Source organism: Hyaena hyaena, unplaced genomic scaffold (assembly GCF_003009895.1).
Source record: "Hyaena hyaena isolate Hyena2069 unplaced genomic scaffold, ASM300989v1 scaffold_208, whole genome shotgun sequence".
Classification (NCBI taxonomy): Eukaryota; Metazoa; Chordata; class Mammalia; order Carnivora; family Hyaenidae; genus Hyaena; species Hyaena hyaena.
Genome location: NW_024080839.1, coordinates 1519360 through 1538107, shown reverse-complemented (window position 1 = coordinate 1538107; position 18748 = coordinate 1519360). Strand labels below are relative to the sequence as shown.

At 43.4% G+C, this 18748-nt stretch overlaps 1 protein-coding gene across 1 annotated transcript in view; it reads right to left on the bottom strand.

Annotated features, from left to right (window-relative positions):
- MTHFD1 (methylenetetrahydrofolate dehydrogenase, cyclohydrolase and formyltetrahydrofolate synthetase 1) overlaps positions 1–18748 on the bottom strand; it is a 62516-nt gene that overhangs the window by 10771 nt on the left and 32997 nt on the right. The window contains exons 9-21 of the mRNA XM_039242128.1: positions 18032–18159; positions 17346–17443; positions 16769–16942; positions 15514–15650; positions 13930–13976; positions 13179–13286; positions 12964–13038; positions 9387–9489; positions 5036–5112; positions 4275–4415; positions 3087–3155; positions 2702–2813; positions 2464–2603 (exon numbers count right to left, since the gene is read on the bottom strand). Of these exons, the coding sequence (XP_039098059.1) occupies positions 2464–2603; positions 2702–2813; positions 3087–3155; positions 4275–4415; positions 5036–5112; positions 9387–9489; positions 12964–13038; positions 13179–13286; positions 13930–13976; positions 15514–15650; positions 16769–16942; positions 17346–17443; positions 18032–18159 (1409 nt within the window). The remainder of the gene's footprint in view (positions 1–2463; positions 2604–2701; positions 2814–3086; positions 3156–4274; positions 4416–5035; positions 5113–9386; positions 9490–12963; positions 13039–13178; positions 13287–13929; positions 13977–15513; positions 15651–16768; positions 16943–17345; positions 17444–18031; positions 18160–18748) is intronic.

Genomic DNA, 18748 nt, shown 5'->3' with positions numbered 1-18748 from the left:
TGACACCTTGCTGCGTGTAAAAGGCCCGAAGCTGCATGCTAGCGGGGGGAGGGGTGGTTTACAGCAGGAGAAGGTTGTTTCCTGCCTGAGGGATTTAGGGCATATGACCAGCCCTACTGCACACAACAAAAATGTCTGGTTTGAGCAGAGTGGGAGACCTCTGTGGCCTGACGGAGGGAGGGGAGGATGGATCTGTGAAGGCGGTGGGGAAAGGGATGTGTTCTAGGCAAGGGCCATAACCTCGGCGAGCATAGCAAATAGCCGTGGGGGCGGAAGTAAAGGTCCACGTATAGAAAAAGGCAGTGGTCAGAAAGGCCACCCTGAATGTCCGCCAGTGGAGTCTGTGACAAGCCCTGTGATGGATTCCTGAGCTACTCCATGGAGCCAATGCATGCCTTTGTGCGGTTGAAGTAGGGAGCCTGAGCAATGCAAACAAGAGTGACACAACACAGGATTTTCTCCCTCCATCAGATTATACTGAAAGGTGTCAGAATACTTAAGCAGTGAGGTTGCCGGTGGCTTGGCCCTGCTGCATCCCCAGGTACGAGCGCTGAGGAGAAGGTGCTGATTCCAGGGACTCACTGTGGACAGCAGACAGTGCCCGAGAAGCCTTCAGCTTCTCAGCGTGGTCCGCTCCCATTCTTCCGTCTCCGAAGAGGGCCACTGAGCGGCGGGGCAATAGGCGGGGGACCTGAGCCGCCATATTCTGGGGCTTACATGTAGCTCCACAATGGAATGTGAGCAGCAGGTCTGGCTCCCTGACAGGAGTGAAGCTATGTGTGAGGCTCTCCTCTCACTGCTGCCTGGGTTAAGTGTCCGGCATTATCTTTCAGACCATAAGATCAGGAGGAAAGGAGGAAAGAAGGAAAGAAGGTGCAATAGTGTGAGCGGTGCAAGAGGAAAACATGTTGGTTATAACTGGGAAGATAAAGGGGTCCATCTTGCATTCGTGGGCTAGGAGTGCTTTTGCTACCTGGGGGACAAGTGAGACTGGAGAGGTGTCCTGGGGTTGTGTTATGGCAGTGGCTCTCTCAGCATGGTCTCGGGGCCGAATGCTTTCAAGGGGTCCATGAGGTCAAGACTATTTCTATAATCATTCCAAGATATCATGGCCCTTTTCACACTCATTCTCTCACTGAGTGTACAATGGACTTTTGGAAAGAATACGAGACATGTGCTAACACAACTGATCACATGGAGAACATAGGAATCCAGTAGTCTTCAATTAGGCCAGATAAGAAAGAGATCTGAAAACTGTATGATGCTTAGATTTTGTTTTGGAAAAGGTAACAACTTTTCATGAAAAAAAAAATTGTTTTTGTTAAAATGTAATTCATTTTCAATTCCCAATATAGTGAATACCAATAGACATAACTACCTTAACACAAGTTCTTTCAGTGCCTCAAGAATTTTAAATGAAAACAAGTTCTGGGACTAAAATGCTTCAGAACTGCTATATGATAGCTACACTAAGAATAGTGATTCTAGGGTCGCCTGGGGGGCTTAGTTGGTTAAGAGTCCAGCTTCAGTTTAGGTCATGATTGTCTGGTTCATGGGTTTGAGCCCTGGGTTTTGCTCTGTGCTGACAGCTCAAAGCCTGGAGCCTGCTTGGGATTCTGTGTCTCTGTCTCTCTCTGCCCCTCCCCAACTTGCGTATGCACACACGTGCTCTCTCTCTCAAAAACAAACATTTTTTTAAAAAATTTAAAAAAAAAAGAAAAGAAACAATGATTTTAAGAGAGGGAGCTCTTACTTCTCAAGTTGTAAGACCAGCTTCTGGAATTTAAGAAGGCTAGGAATTTACTACTTCTTCAAGTAATTTATAAAAACTAGCATAATTTCTCTGTGCACATGTGCTGAAGAAAAGGTATTAAAATAATAGGATACAAAGTACAATTTCTAACGAGTAGGAATTCAGGAAAATGCAAAGTTCAGGTTGGAGTTGAAGATAAGCTAGTCCTAACCTAGTTTCTCTCTGTTACCCAGACACAGTCCAGGTCAGACCTACCTTTCTCCTTCCCCTCCCTCCTGCTCGGCACTAGTGCCATGCAGCATGTGCCTTTCAAGAAGGCACTGACCTCTGTCTCAGTTAAATGGTTTACTTGGCTGGCTGCCAGCATCACTATTTACAGGGAAAATGGGACTCATTTAAAAAGAACAGTCTAAACATAAAGGGTTTTTTGTCAAAATAGCCACGCACATGTCCTTGAAAGGGCTTAGATATCATCAGAAAGATAAGCCATGAAGCCCATTGCCACCATCTTTAAACGCCAAGAGCTGACAGTGCCTATGAGTGGTAAGGCAGCCACTACAAGAGCCGTCTGAACACCTCTTGCTTCTGGCGCCCTATTAATCATAAGAGTATGAGCAGCTTCGTGAAGAAACAGGCACAAGTCGTCCCAACTTCCTTTCAGCCTTCAGAACATTCCCAACAATCAGATTCTTCCAACTCTTGGTCCTCACCGTGGGGCCGCCCCCGTGCATTTTAAGAGCCCTGACAGTGGCAACAAGCACCACCACGTGAGGGCGGAGACCAGAATACCGGCATTTGATGTTAAAAAACTTTTCCATTCCAATGTCAGCTCCAAATCCTGCTTCAGTCACTGTAAGTAAGGAGAAAAGCAACAGTAAAAAGGCCATCCTAACTCCTTTGACATTAAAAGGGAAATAATTTATTCACTGATTTTCCAAAACTACTCACCCACAAACCCTTCAGGGCCAACAAGCTTGAGTGCGATCCGGTCTGCAATGATGGAGGAATTCCCATGTGCGATGTTGGCAAACGGTCCAGCATGGACAAATACTGGAGTTCCCTGTGGAAATCAAGATATCATGAGCGGCACCACCAACATGGTCAAGGGGATGAAAGTTAGCTGGAATCTGAAAGAAAAAGACTTTCCAGAAGAAAAATACAAAGCCCCCTCTTTTCTATTTCAGCAGCATCCCAATCACAGCAGTGAGAAAGAATGGGAAGAGAGACACGAGCAGGTACAGAACTCCCTGACTCCGCAAGAGAAGTGTGCTTTATAACCGCTCTGGTCTGACACGGAAGACCGATTTGGGAAGGCAGCGGTCACTCTGCTCACCTCTAACGTCTGCATGAGATTGGGCTTGATTGCATCCTTCATAAGCACCGTCAGTGCACCACTCACCCCCTACAAAACAAAGGCATGAAGCATTGTTTCTGATCTGCAAAAAACCCCAACCTTTTCAAACCAAAACTCAACATTCTTAAGTCTTCCTTTTTTTAGCCATTGTGCACCAATCAGGACTTTCACTTGAACTATACCATCCATTTATTTATTTTTTCTGGATATACTATGAAGTTACCACTTATTTTAAGCAGAGATAACACACAGAATGAAAATGACATCCATGTGTAATTTGTGAAAAACATGGAACTCTGGAAACAAGCATCTCAATCAAGCTCTGTTGCTGACTGATGAGAGGAAGCCATTTTATACTAGTTTATAGCACAGAAATGCTAGCTCATAGAGAACTGAGTTATTTGTAACTTTGATGTCTGGGCAGAAATGCTAAACACCAAATTCAGTGTGTGTTTCCCAAAGCTGAAACTGAAAATTTACCCACGAGTTCAATACAAACTCTTAAATATCTGGTCTCTCTTTGAAACCATCCAACCATAGTTGAACAAACCAGTAGCAAAGCAGATAAAGCTACGGATCACACCCATATTCATTTTTGGTGAGTTTTCAAGTTTCTGGTTTGGGTGTAAAACTTTACATTAAAAAAGTTTTTAATCTTTATTTTCAAGAGAGATAAGACAGAGTGTGAGCAGGAGCAGGGGAGACACAGAACTCGAAGCAGGCTCCCAGGTAGCCTAGGAGGACCATCAGATAGAACAGCAAATGAGTTGTTTCCAATGTGCTTATGAGCGTGGACACGGTGGCCAATAAGCCTCACACCAAGAGGCCTCTCAGCAGGGAGACCTGTCCCAGGAGACCTGTCCCAGGGAGAGGTCAGGGTGTGACTCCAGGCTCAGCTATTAAGGACCTCGCTGGGACATTTGATGTTCTCTGAAAATTGAAGTCATACATCCACTTTTAGAAATTCTCACAGGTTCAGGTTGTTGCTCAAACCATCTGAAACCTGTGGTCTACTACTGGGGCAATCCACCTACTACTCGCCACGAAGTACTGTTTATAAATTTCTAATTGTCTTACAAGTAGGAAAATCATAGTGAATTCATCAGTAACTGAGATGCCCTGACAGACACAGATGTGTCACCGAGCTCAGAGAACCCGGGCACCCACCAGATCTTCGGTACTGATGGGCTCCCCTTTCTTGCTGGATGCCACCACCATTTTGCTCAGTCTCTCTCTCATGTCTTCCAGTGAACTGGTGAGAGCCAGGACGGCCATGATTTCACTGGCCACTGAGATATCGAACTGGGCCTGTGGGCAGGGAAGAGACACAACATGCAACACTGCATTAAACTGGAAGATTGAATCGCAAAGGCAGGCCCTGTTTGCACCCAAGGCTTAAACGAATACCTTAAATGGACAGACTGACAGAGTCGTGCACAAAAAACTTAATGAAAATAATTCTCCAAGGGCAGATATTTGCAATCAACTATTCCAAGACCTTGAGTGGTTAACTTCTAAAAATAAACGCTCTAGCAGGAAAAAAACAATCTCTGCTGAAGGCAGCCTTCGAGTGGTGATGGTTTCCCTAACCCATGAGGAAACAACACGGAAGCTGTTACATCGAAGGAACATATAAATGGCCAAAAAAACAGAGGCAGTTTGAATAAGTCACATACAAGGATATTCACTGGGGGCTCTCCACCTCCAGGAAAAAATACTGGGGGAGAAACACACAGGTGACACATGGGATTTACTGCAAGAGCTGTCAGGAGTGCTCGGTCCCACACACCTACTCGCTTCCATTTTAAAAAGGAGAAGGCAGAACAACACCTGGCAGAATTGATCGTAGGGGAGAGGACGGAGGAGGGCGGAAGTGGCAAGGATCTGGTTCACAAGAACAAATTTACTTAGAACAAATGAACAGCTACCGTCCGTGTGTGCCCTTTCTCTGTTGGAGACTGGCCAATTGTGATCTTCCTCAGGAATCGGTCATTGGTATCCAACACTACAGGAGAAAGAGAAGACACAGAACAATTTTCAGGACAAGCCCAGTAAGTTAACCCAACAGCAACAAGTCCAACTTCACGGCTGTCTGCAATTATCTGATTTCAAAGCTGATGGCGAAGCTAGAATATGGGTTCACTTTCAGAAATGATGCTCCCATACTATAAATGAACAGGAAATTATTTTAAAAGGTTATGTTTATTTTCTTTATTTTTTTAATGTTTATTTTTGAGAGATAGAGAGCAGATGATCAGGGGAGGGGCAGAGAGAGAAGGAGATAGAGGATCTGAAGCTGACAGCACAGAGCATGATGCGTGGCTCCAACCCACGATCTGAGCTGAAGTCTGAGGCTTAAACAACTGAGCCACACAGGAGCCCCCTATTTTTTAAAAAATATATATTTTTAATTTAGAGAGAGAATGCAAGCAGGGGATAAGGCAGTGGGAGAGAGAGAGAAAGAAAAAAAATTTTTTTTAGATTAGTGAAGATTAAAGTTTTTTTTTTAGAGCCTTCTATTATTTTTATTTTTATTTTTTTTACAAATACTTTATTGTCAAGTTGGTTTCCATATAACACCCAGTGCTCATCCCCACAAGTGCCTTCCTCCATGCCCATCTCCCCCCTCCCCCCCCCCGCCACGCATCAGTCCTCAGTTTGTTCTCAGTATTCAAGAGTCTTTCATGGTTTGCCTCTCTCCCTCTACCCCACTATTTCCCCCCTTCTTCTCCCCCTTGTCCTCCATTAAGTTCCTCCTAATCCTCCTATACGTGCAAACATATGGTATTTGTCCTTTTCTGCCTGACTTATTTCACTCAGCATAACACCCTCAAGGTCCATCCATGTTGCTACAAATGGCCAGATTTCATTCTTTCTCATTGCCATGTAGTATTCCATCGTATAGATAAACCACATCTTCTTGATCCATTTGTCCGTTGATGGACACTTAGGCTCTTTCCATGTTTTGGCTCTTATTAAGAGTGCTGCTATGAACATTGGGGTACATGTGCCCCTATGCATCAGCACTCCTGTATCCCTTGGGTAAATTGCTAGCAGTGCTATTGCTGGGTCATAAGGGAGTTCTATTGTTAACCTTTGAGGAACCTCCACACTGTTTTCCAGAGGGGCTGCACCAGTTTACATTCCCACCAACAGTGTAGGAGGGTGCCCGTTTCTCCGCATTCTCGCCAGCATCTAGAGTCTTCTGATTTGCTCATTTTAGCCACTCTGACTGGCGTGAGGTATCTCAGTGTGATGAGAGAGAAAATCTTAAGCAGACTCCACACTCAGTGTGGAGCCCGATACAGGACTCGATCCCACATCCCTAGGATGATGATGAGCCAAAATCAAGAATAAGAAGCTCAACCAAATGAACCACCCATGCACCCCTCAGAGATTTCATTTTTAAGTAGCCTCTGCCCCCAATTTGGGGCTTGAACTCACAATCCCAGATCAAGAGTCACATGCTCTACTGACTAAGCAAGCCAGGCACCCCTAAAGAAGGATATATATTTTTAATATTTATTTATTTATTTTGGGTGGGGGGTAGTACAGAAAAAGGAGACAATGAATCCCAAGCAGGCTCCAGGCTGTCCAATGCGGGGCTTGAACCCACATACCACCAGACCATGACCTGAGCTGAAATCAAGAGTCAGACGTTCAACCAATTGAGCCATCAAGGTGCCCCCAAAAAGGGTATTTTTAAAGAAACATAGAGTGTCTTGGTTTTATTCTGTCTAGAGAATTCAAACAATTAAATACAAATCTGGCATCTATTTTAAAGCCCATTACGTGTGAAAAGAAAAACAGAGGAGGCCAGTTTTCTAAAAGGCCAAGGTTATTGTTCTGTGGGATGAGTCACTGATGGTACACCATCCCGAGAGACACCGTAAATGCAGGGCAAGGCAAATGCTCTCTGAAGCATGCTAGGTAACAGGCTTGCTCTTTTCTGTAGCACACTTAGAGGAAACAATTTCCATTCTGATGACAGAATATGTATCCAATTGTATACCCCATGGCAAAGATCAACTAGCTAACTAATCTTAACTCCATCTTCCAGGACTAATTACTGTTAACATTGTGGTGTATTACCAATTTTGTTTCTTGTGTGATGTACCAAACAATAATAAAACACAAAATGAACAACAAACCAGTTCATACTCTAAACAGGTCAAACAGGAGAGACAATTTTAAGGTGTTTGATTATATGTGAAATTATTTTCCATAAAGACTGTCATCATTTAAACCCCAGGGGTGCCTGGGCAGCTCAGTCGGTTAAGCATCTGACTTTGGCTTAGGTCATGATCTCGGTGTTTCTGAGTTCGAGCTCTACATCAGGCTCTGTGCTGACAGCTCAGAGCCTAGAGCCTACTTCAGATTCTGTGTCTCTCTTTCTCTCTGCCCCTCCACTGCCTCACGCTCTGTCTCTCTCTCAAAAATAAATGTTAATTTTTTTTTTAATTTAAACCCCCAAAGCAAGGTCTTGTACAATGCATGCACACATACACGTGTGCAGGTACACACACACACTCACTCACACTCACATACCCCACTTGGCAAGTGAAGGATCTAGTGGCCTGTTGGAGCCTACTCTTATTTTCAAAAACTATGTCAAGTTCTTTGTATTTGATTTCTCTATATAAAATAGCCAGTCAATAGGTATGATCTACTTTTTCCTTGTCTGCTTCTACTATCCTGGAAAGCATGAATTAGACATAAAGCAAAGGAAAATTGAATGAGATGCTAAATTTTCAAAATGAGTCTTTAGCTTATTCCTCATAAAATATTATACCATCTACCTACGGAAGCAAAGGAAGAGGAATATCAATGTGATTTTAGATACTAAAGCAGTCATCTTTAAAATTTTTAATGTTGTTTATTTTTGAGATAGAGACAGAGTACAAATTGGGGAGGGGCAGAGAGAGAGGGAGACACAGAATCTGAAGCAGGCTCTAGGCTCTGAGTTGTCAGCACAGAGCCCGATGCAGGGCTCAAACTCACAAACCACAAGATCATGACCTGAGTCAGATGCTTAACCGACTGAGCCAGCCAGGCACCCTCTAAAGGAGTCATCTTTAAAATGCCATTAACCTGGAGCACCTGGGTTGCTCAGTTGGTTGGGTGTTTGACTCTTGGTTTTGGCTCAGGACATGATCTCAGTTTGTGAGTTTATGCCCCTCATCAGGCTGTGTGCTGATAGCATGAAGCCTGCTTTGGATTCACTGTCTCCCTCTATCTCTGTCCCTCCCAGCTTGCTCTCTCTGGCTCTCTCTCTCTCTTTCAAAATAAATAAATAAGCTTTCAAATCAACATTAAAAAAATTTTAAAAAGGGGGCGCCTGGGTGGCTCAGTCAGTTAAGTATCTGACTTTGGCTCAGGTCATGATCTCACAGTCCATGATTTCAAGTCCTGCATCAGGCTCTGTGCTGACAGCTCAGAGACTGGAGCCTGTTTCAGATTCTGCGTCTCCCTCTCTCTCTGACCCTCCCCCACTCATGCTCTGTCTCTGTCTCTCAAAAATAAACTTAAAAACAAAATTTTTAAAAATGCTATTAGCTAGCAATAGTTACTGAACCAATGAAAATCACAGAAGCAGTCAGTCAATAAGCTTGCCATCAGCTGCCTTCTGCATGACTGGATAAAAACTCCTCAGCAGTGACAGGGAAAGCATAGATGCACCGTTGGTACCAAATACAATTCTAAGCTATGCCAGCTGTACCGAGGAAACCTACTGGCAGTGAGGCCAGGCAACACGCTCACCCCACTGCCAACTGTTTAAACCTTGAAGGCTACCTACTTTGTTACAAGAGTTTAATAAAATGAGGTAAAAATGAGTAGGCAACCTAGACAGTGACAAGAAAATGTAAGTCACGTGCATCAGATAAGCGTTCTGCGAGTAAAGAACAGCATGATTCAAGAAGTGGTTAAACGTAATTTCTCTACTTCATGAAACCCAAGCTTTTAGCATAAAAAGAAACTTGCAGAGTGTTATTTCTGGTTTACGCATGAACTTCCTTAAAACTACCCTCGCTGCAATCAACACTGAAAAGCCAGCAAAATGGCCAAGTAACCTGACGGAAGGAGGTTTGATTACAGCTCCTAAAGAGAGAGACTGATGGAGGTGGCCAGAAAAAACAAGTCAGTCGCCATCCTGGTCATGCCTTAGCCATGAAGACACCAACACACACGCTTCTGGCCCTTACACTCGAATAAGCCCCACAGGAGGGAGGGGTGTGCAGCACATCGAAAGCCAATGGGGCGCGTGCATCGCACTGGTACCTCTTTGCCAAGTTATGGTTTCTGGATCGATGTCCAATCTTGCAAATCTGTTTATCTCGTCATCGGTCAGTGTGGTAGGGTCAGTCTTTTCAATGCCTAGTCTCTGAAGAGGCAGGAAAATTAAAACATCGATAAGATAAAACACACAAAAGCGTGATAAATTTTTTAAAAATGAATTCACTATCTCCAGAGGGAGTGCCCTCTAGGAAATACAACCACGGGATATGCAGAAGGGAAAACTAGATCCCTGAGGCTAAGCCTTTATTTCTTACTCTCTCACACAACACAGTTATTATTAACAATGTTTATCCCTTGAACTAAGTACCAGAGGCCTTTCTCTAAACCTAGCCCTAAATAAGCATAGGGGCGCCTAGGTGGCTTAACTGGTTAAGCATCCGACTTTTGCTCAGGTCATGATCTCACGGTTTGCGAGTCCACGTCCTGGAGCCTGCTTTGGAATCTGTGTCTCCCTTTCTCTCTGCCCCTCCCCTGCTCGCTTGCTCTCAAAAATTAAACATTTAAAAAAAATTTTTTTTTTAAGTACAATGACCAAAATATATGGTACCTAATTCACCAAGCCCAAATGTATTGAAAGGAAAAGCAAGGTACAAAAAGCTTTTTCAATCAAACGATTGAGAATCCCAATGCAAATGAAATGTTAGGAAGGGTAAAAATAAGTTATGAATCATTAAAAATCAATATAAATCATTTTCACATGGTTTTTACATAGCACTGCATTTTCAACGCCTTCTTACTGTTCCAAAAGGCACAAAAAAAGGTTTGTCTCTTCTTCCTCACGGAACTTGGAAATTTTATTTATTTACAGTGTGTATGTATGCAGGTCACACCCTGAAATGGAAAGTGCGTATAAAATGTATTCTCCTAAAAGAATAAATAAATAAAATTTAAAAAATATGTTCTTTTTTTATTTTTTGATGTTTATTTTTGAGAGAGAGAGAGCGAGCGAGCGAGCAGCGGAAGGGCAGAGAGAGGAGACACAGAATCCCAACTAGGTTCCAGGTTCTGAGTTGTCAGCACAGAGCACGACACGGGGCTCAAACCCAGGAACCCTGAAATCACGATCTGAGCTGAAGTGAGATGCTTACCTGACTGAGCCACCCACGCACGGCCCTCCCCTTTTTTTTTCTAATGCGTGGTAGATTTGAGTGGGCTCCAGCAAGCCCTGTTCTTTACACAGTTCCTTTTTATACACTGTGAAAACTTTGTTTTAAAATCTCAGATGTGTTTTAAGAGCTGGCCCTCACTGGCTCATCAAATGGCCTCAGAAGCCTAGCACATGACATTGTTTACAAAAGCTAGCACAACTCTCAGTCACTAGGCTGAGAATCTGCCATCAACACCCCGCTCTGACTGGGCACACAGGGGTGGGCTGTGAGCACACTTTGCCACAGAGGAGGGCTAGGGACCCAGGAGGAGACCAAGGTTCTAGTTCCAACCTGGTGGGGTGGGAAGGAAACTGTAGCCTTGGGCAAGTCCCTTGATTTCAAATCCTAGAGATTTGTAAATAATTATTTACACAATTCGTCCAGTACCACCCCGCATCTGACAAAAAATTCCATCAGCAAAGGTAAGATTAGAAGTTGACTGCTCTTGGGGCGCCTGGGTGGCTCAGTCGGTTAAGCGTCCGACTTCGGCTCAGGTCATGATCTCACGGTTTGTGGGTCCGAGCCCCGCGTCGGGGCTCTGTGCTGACAGCTAGCTCAGAGCCTGGAGCCTGTTTCAGATTCCGTGTCTCCTTCTCTCTCTGACCCTCCCCTGCTCACACTGTCTCTCTCTCTCTCTCAAAAATAAATAAAACATTAAAAAAAGTTTAAAAAAAACTCCAACCTCTTAAAAAACTTTCTAAAAAAAAAAAAAAGAAGTTGTCTGCTCTTTCCATGCCTCTCAAACATAACCCTTTTATAAAACAGAGCAGTAATTACCTTACACACAGGATTTCTGGGGGTATGAAAAAAATAAGCTAAGATATATCATATTGTGTAAAAGTCACTTTTTTTCAAGTCCAGAAAAAAACTGCATATAAGTAAATAAAACATAATTGTTTTGAAAGCAGGGCAAAACATAAACAATGTATCCCGGTAAAGGGGAGCTTCCTGTCCCATTCTTGCAACACTGAAATAGAAAGTTGCAAAAAATTAAAAATAAAGTAAAACTATTATTGCTAATAGGCAGCACATACTTAGGCTTACATATGTGAGGCTAACTAATATATACATACAGGGCGCCTGGGTGCCTCAGTTAGGCATCTGACTCTTGATTTTGGCTCAGGTCACGATTTCACGGTTCATGAAATCCATAATCACACTGAGACACCTTGGAATTCTCTCCCTTTTTTTCTCTGCCCCTTCCCTGTTCACGCTCTCTCTCAAAATAAATAAACATTAAAAAATATATATGTATATGCGTGTATATATATGTATATACATATATGTATATATACGTACAATTCCTCTCATATGTAAAAACAATGAGTGTATTTTCAAATTTTATTTTCAAAACCCTCTTGTGCTATCCCTTTTGCACCATCCCCTCCCCAAATCTATAACCTCTGGCAGCCACTGATCTATTCTCCATTACTATAGCTTTGTCTTTTTGAGAACACCGTATATATGGAAGTACACAGTATGCAACCTTTTGAGACTGGCTTCTTTCACTCAATATGTTGCCTCTGAGAGTCTTTCAAATTGTGTGTACCAATAGCTCATTCCTTTTTACTGCATAGACATACAGGTCTGTTTATCCATTCATCCACTAAAGGACATTAGAGTTATTTCTAAATGTTGGAGATTATGAATTGAGCTGCTAAAAACATTCATGTTTCTGTACAAGCACAAGTTGACATTTCTCTTGGATAAATACCTAGGAGTAAGATTTGTGAGTCATAGGGTACAGTGTATGTTTAATGACTATGTATTTGCTTTGTTTTTATTTTTGGTGGGGGGGGGGGGGCAGAGAATCTTCAGCAGGCTCCACGCTCAGAGCAAAGCAAGCCTAATGTAGGCCTCGAACTCATGGTGAGGTCATGACCCGAGCCGAAATCAAGAGTTGGACACTTAACCAGCCAAGCCACCCAGGTGCCCCAGAAGTTATTAGTCTTCTTGACTGAGGGCGGGTTGTCAGTGCTCTATTTATTCTAGGAATAACCACATATAATTTACAGATGAATGAGAGCTATCCTCTACCACCAACCTCTGCTATGTATACAATGACATTAAGGCTATGGTTATGGATGGGGCGCCTGGGTGGCTTAGTCGGTTAAGCGTCCGACTTTCGCTTAGGTCATGATCTCGCGGTTCGTGGGTTCGTGCCCCGCGTCGGGCTCTGTGCTGACTGCCAGCTCAGAGCCTGGAGCCTGTTTCAGTCTGTGACTCCCTCTCTCTCTGACCCTCCCCTGCTCACGCTGTCTCTCTCTCCTGGAAATAAATAAAAAAAACATTAAAAAAAAAAAAAAAAAAAAAGGCTATGGTTATGGAAGTAACTTGATCTAAAATAGGTATCTTCTTATCAATCACCCAATTTCATACAATTATCAAAAATGTACAGGGGAGAATCTTACCCGTAACCTTCGGATCTGGATATCAGAGAACTTTCTCACTCCATTTACTGATGGTACCAAACGATTAAAGAGAGCCTTAAAGAAAAGGAGGAAAAGGGCTGTGAAATGAGAGGAACACCCTGCCCTGCAACTTGCATCATCGACACCTAAGGGACCAACATCAGTGTGGGTACGTCAGCCCTTTCAAAAGTGCCCCCGGGGCCTCAGCAGCCTACCTTGTCTGTCTGCGTTAGTTCATGGAACATCCGGGCATCAATGGCTGCAGCAACAAGGTTATTCGCTGCAGTGATGGCGTGGATGTCACCAGTGAGGTGCAGATTAAACTACAAAAGAGCAGAGGCCACATCAGTCTTGCAACTTCTCCAACATCTTTCTGACGATCATCATCTTGCAACCAAATCAGTGCCTGCGTTAAAGCTACCGGAAACCTGATGGCGGCACAGTCAGCAAACAAACACCCGATACAAACTGCTCTTGAAAACATCGATTATGGCCTGTCTATCCTGACAAGAAGTTGGTATTTTCCCTAAGGGACACGTCCTGTGACCACAGACGCCACACCAGCCGCATGAGTAGCAGCCCCGGGTTACTGAGGGCATCCTCCTGTCCTATAAACCGTGAGCGCCGAGGGCTCCTGAGGGCAGCCCTGCGCCTGTGTGCCCAGACCGTGCTCCCTCCCGTGTCTCGAGCTGCCACCCTGAACGGGCTTGGTGTCGGTCCTTCCCAGTCTCATGCTTCATTTCATCGCTTGCTTAAAAGTATTATTCCCACTGAAAGCCAGACCTTGAAGTCCTTGTCATGTGAAAAAACTAAGCTGTCTCACAAGCCTGCGTAGTAAGATGTTTTCCCCTTTCTGATGAGAATACAAGTCATTTGTCCACTAAGAACTCTACACAAAAGGGTTAATCTCTGGAAGGAAAAACTATAATTCAGGGTCCAACTGAAAGCAAATCCAAGGCACTTTACCTCTTCCATGGGAATGACCTGGGAGTAGCCGCCTCCTGCAGCGCCACCTACAGGGCAGGTCAAGGGTGAGGACTCAGGTTAAGTGTTTCTCCAGCACTTGGAAATCAAATAAAAGCAAACTGGTTGTTGTCACTGCCACACGTATTATCTATTTACTTTTTTTCAACCATTTGGGCAGCTTTGATCAAGTGTTTTCTAATTTTCTTTTAGCAGGCTGAAACACTTGATCTTGCTCATGCTGAATAGTCTCCGCTGAAACCTGACTCTAAATGACAAAACCATGAACACAGACATACCTACTCATTATCTTTAGAAACAGGTTCCCCGTGATTCCTAACATTTGTTAAAAACCCAGCCTACAGTTACATAAAGGCAACCCTGCTCAATTTCCTACTCTCATAAATGCTACGCTGGTATTTTTAAAAAAGGCCTGTTTAAAATACACACGCCAAACACAAACACAGAGCCTGCACTTCTTCCTAAATAGGAGACACATGTTAGAAAAGAGCTCAACTGCTAGCTTTTGCTGGTCTGTTTGGATTATTAACAAAAGACCAGTCAAAAATATTCTGGTTATCAGGTTATCAGTGAGATAAATGTCAATTTGAGGTTTAGATTTTGTGGGGTTTTTGACCACACGAGGAAAATGGGGCAATTAGTGACAAGGGGAAAAGCAGGATATTGGGTTCAATAAGCAGCGCAAGGGAAAGGTTCGTTCTGAAGTTGAAAGATGGTTGTTAAGACAAGGTCACGATGTACTGAGTCAGGACATTTATAAAACATATTACTACGGGCAGAAGAAGAGCAAAGGTGGGCCCTGTGCAGCAGTCACTAGACCAATGTGTGTGATCGCAGAAGGGTTGATCCTCTCACCAAGCAAGTGAGAAAGCTAACTCTACGCACTTGCAATTAATAAAAATAATTTTTATGAAAAGAGCATGTTAGCAGTACCACAGCTACCAAAAGCGAAAGGCGGAAAGCAAACAGTGATGCCACGTTTCGTGCAATCAGAAGAAACCCTGTGTCGGCAGTGCTGTTCAAGTGCCTGACACCGACGTGGCACCCACTCTGGCACTTGACAGTTACTCTGGGAGCCCCAGTTGCTGCTGCTGCAAACCAGTGGCAGCAGCAACTATCTCCCATTAGAAGAGAAAACGCATACACTGCGTAGCATAAGACACAGCACAAAGCATATACTCAAGAACAGTAGGCTCTTCTCACTCCCAACAGGGTGAGACATCTGTAGGGTGTCTTTGTTTCTAGAAAGTCAGCAAGATGATCAGTAGCTACCATTACCTTTATTGTTACTGTGACAGTTGACTATTAGTCACACAAAAGCACCTCTCGCTACATTATTACCCATCCCAGGGAACCCGGGCGCAGTGTCAAATAGTGACAGCATGAGTTGGGATGATCTGATGAAAGCCTTCACCAAGAGCATCACGACGGGGATGGGGGGGCGGCGCCATGTGGACATTCCTGGTGTCTATATGAAGACCCATAAGCATTCCTGGGTCAAGTGGACCAGAGGACTGAAGGAGAAGCAGTGCTCTCTGGCCACCCAAGGTCTAGTCCTACCAATACCTTTTATTCCAAAGGTGGGGCCCTGAGAAGGCTGTCGCACACACGCAAAGACGTTCTGATAGAGATGGGCGCCAAGGGCTTGCACCAGCCCAATGGTGGTTGTGCTTTTCCCTTCTCCCAGGGGCGTTGGAGTTATTCTTCAAGGTGAAAGCAAAAGAGGGAAAGTAAATGTATAGGAATTATATTGATGTGAATCACTAAGCCACACCTAACAGATCTTAGAGAATGACTCTTAATCTGAATAGTAAGGAAGACGAAAGACCCTGAAAAGGATCTTTTCCAAGAGTCTTAGTTGAAGCTTCAAAAAAATGTTACATTTAAAAAGACGGTTGTAACTGAGCTCTTCTCACTGTGAGGAGAAAATACATTTTATCTTATAGAGATGCCGCTATAATTTTAATAGTTCGATGTAATCTAAAAAACTAGCTTTTGTATATAACTCAGCCAAGCAATAAAAATGAATGCTCAAGGGGCACCTGGGTGGGTTAGTCGGTTAAGCGTCTGACTTTCGCTTACGTCATGATCTCACGGTTCGTGGGTTCGAGCCCCGCGTCGGGCTCTGTGCTGACTGCCAGCTCAGAGCCTGGAGCCTGTTTCAGAGTCTGTCACTCCCTCTCTCTCTGACCCTCCCCTGCTTACGCTGTCTCTCTCTCTCTCTCCTAGAAATAAATAAAACATTAAAAAAAAATTTTTTTTTAAATGAATGCTCAAGGGGCGCCTGGGTGGGTTAGTCGGTTAAGCGTCTGACTTTCGCTTAGGTCATGATCTCGCAGTTCGTGGGTTCGAGCCCCGCGTCGGGCTCTGTGCTGACTGCCAGCTCAGAGCCTGGAGCCTATTTCAGAGTCTGTGTCTCCCTCTCTCTCTGACCCTCCCCTGTTCACGCTGTCTCTCTCTCTCCTAGAAATAAATTAAAAAATATAAAAAAAAAAAAAAAAAGAAAGCTCAATACATCTACTGAATAAAAAATTGGGGTTTAAAAAAAAAAAGGTTATTCCATTTGAAGACCAGCTTTTAAAACTCAACTCTTTCCCCTACTACATGGATAACCTTCACAAATTTTCTCAACTCCAAAGGGTTAGAATCTACTATTAATTGTCTCACAGGGTTGCTGTAAGAATCAAATTAGACTAAACAGGTGTGAAAATGTTAAAACCAAATTAAAGGAACCTTCGCATATATATGCTAAGAGGAAATGCAATCTGTGATAATAATCATCAGGATTACGATTTGTCGAGCAAAGGAATAACAACCATACCCAGTCACCACCACGTATTTTCCGTCGGGTTGGTGTTTCAGGCGCTCCAGTGCGGACAGTAGAACCTTGGCCTTTGTCTCACCATACAGCTCTACCTCTTCAGAGAGCAGACCAATTTCCCGAGCCAGGCTGCCAATGGGCTTCGGCTTGCAAGATCGTGAGATGTCAATGTCACTTACAAGAAAAAGAGAAAATATGTATCAATCTTGACTCACTGAATTTATTTAAAAACATTTTTTTTAATGTTTATTTCTGAGAGAAACAGAGCACGAGTAGGGGCGGGGCAGAGAGAGAGGGAGACAGAATCCTAAGCAGGCTCCAGGCTCTGAGCTCTCAGCACAGAGCCTGACACGGGGCTTGAACTCACAAAACAGAAGATCATGACCTGAGCCGAAGTCAGACGCTTAACTGACTGAGCCACCCAGGCGCCCCGACTCACTGAATTTATTTAACGGCATCCTAGGAATGACCCACCCCGACCACTGATGGCGGGAGAGGACATACAGGTAGCCATGGTATCCATGAGCTAAAAACAGATAATCCACAAAGTTTTAAACCAGTAAAATTTTATTTTTACCTTGGAACAGGTGTCTTGAGATTAAGGCTGTTATACTGAATTGTCCACTTTCCTGGCTTAAATTTCTCCAGGAAACGCTTTGCACTCTCCACTGTGCTCTAAATGAAAGGTCACAAATGGAACTTAGAAGAAGTGATTATTTTAACTTCCACCTCAGTTCCAAATCCCAGGTCATTCCAGTTCAACCGCAAAATGAACAGCTTTATGATCTCCCTATAAACATACCTCAATCCTCGGTAAGAGTCTACACACTGCTAAAGTGCCCTGGGCTCACCCCATTTCAGCTTGTATGTATATTAAAAAGGACAAGCAAGATCAAGTGCACTTAGCAAAGTTGTGTGTTTGCACTTTCCTTTTGCTGAGCTTCTGATACTCCAAAGTAAATTCCAATTGTGCCATCCCTACTTTCCCCTACTAATATAACTGATTCTATATTTCTGTTCTAATAGTCCCTTTTTTCCCTTCGACAGATTGGCATCCTTCTTTAAAAGCAGTAACTTGAATTCTGCCAGCTTTTTACACCTATTAGGAAAACTTTTGTTTTTTTTTTTAATTAAGGTATAACTGACATACAATGTTCTTTAGTTTCAGATGTACAACACAATGATTCGATATCTATATATACTGCAAAATAACTGCAGTAAGTCCAGTTAACGTCCAGTGCAGAAACTTTTATTTGCACGCACCTGCATCAGCATCGCCACCGTCATGGGCCCCACGCCGCCAGGAACAGGTGTGATGAAGCCCGCCCTCTCTTTGGCCTCATTGTATGCCACGTCACCTACAACTTTTTTCCCATTTGGTTTTGTATCATCTGGTCAAGGGGGACAAAGAGCAAAGCAAGGTCTCAGACAATCCTGTTTATTTCCAAGTTAAGTCATTGAGTATGACAGCTTGTACCAAAAACTAAGTAGAGTTTAAGGGTGTGTATTCCCATCAGGCTCAAGCATCTATTTTACTAAAAAGCTACAGGATGACAGGTGTTTGTTATTTTCTAGGTAGAAACTTATTTCACCCGCAAAAATTCACAAGATGCTTAAGTGGTTTTCAGAACCAGGAGAATCCTTTTGCAGTCATGTGGCAAAGAAAATACCAACTGTTTTTTATTCTTAAAACCAACTACCCAGTATGTAATGAGCACCTTTTAAAATGTTAATTTGCCAAGGCCTACAAAGGAATTTTTTGGTGCACAGAGCTCCAACTATGTCACAGCTGCCAGATACCGTTTCTACAGCAACTGTCAGCACTTTGTAAGCTCCATGCGTGAGCTGGAGGAACAATTCAACATCCAATTCCAAAGACAAGCAGCTACTTAAATGTATGCAAAAGGCAAAGAATATAATTACACTTCCCTTAAAAGGAAACAAGAACAACTACAAATCTCACCAGCAAAGAATAGCTAT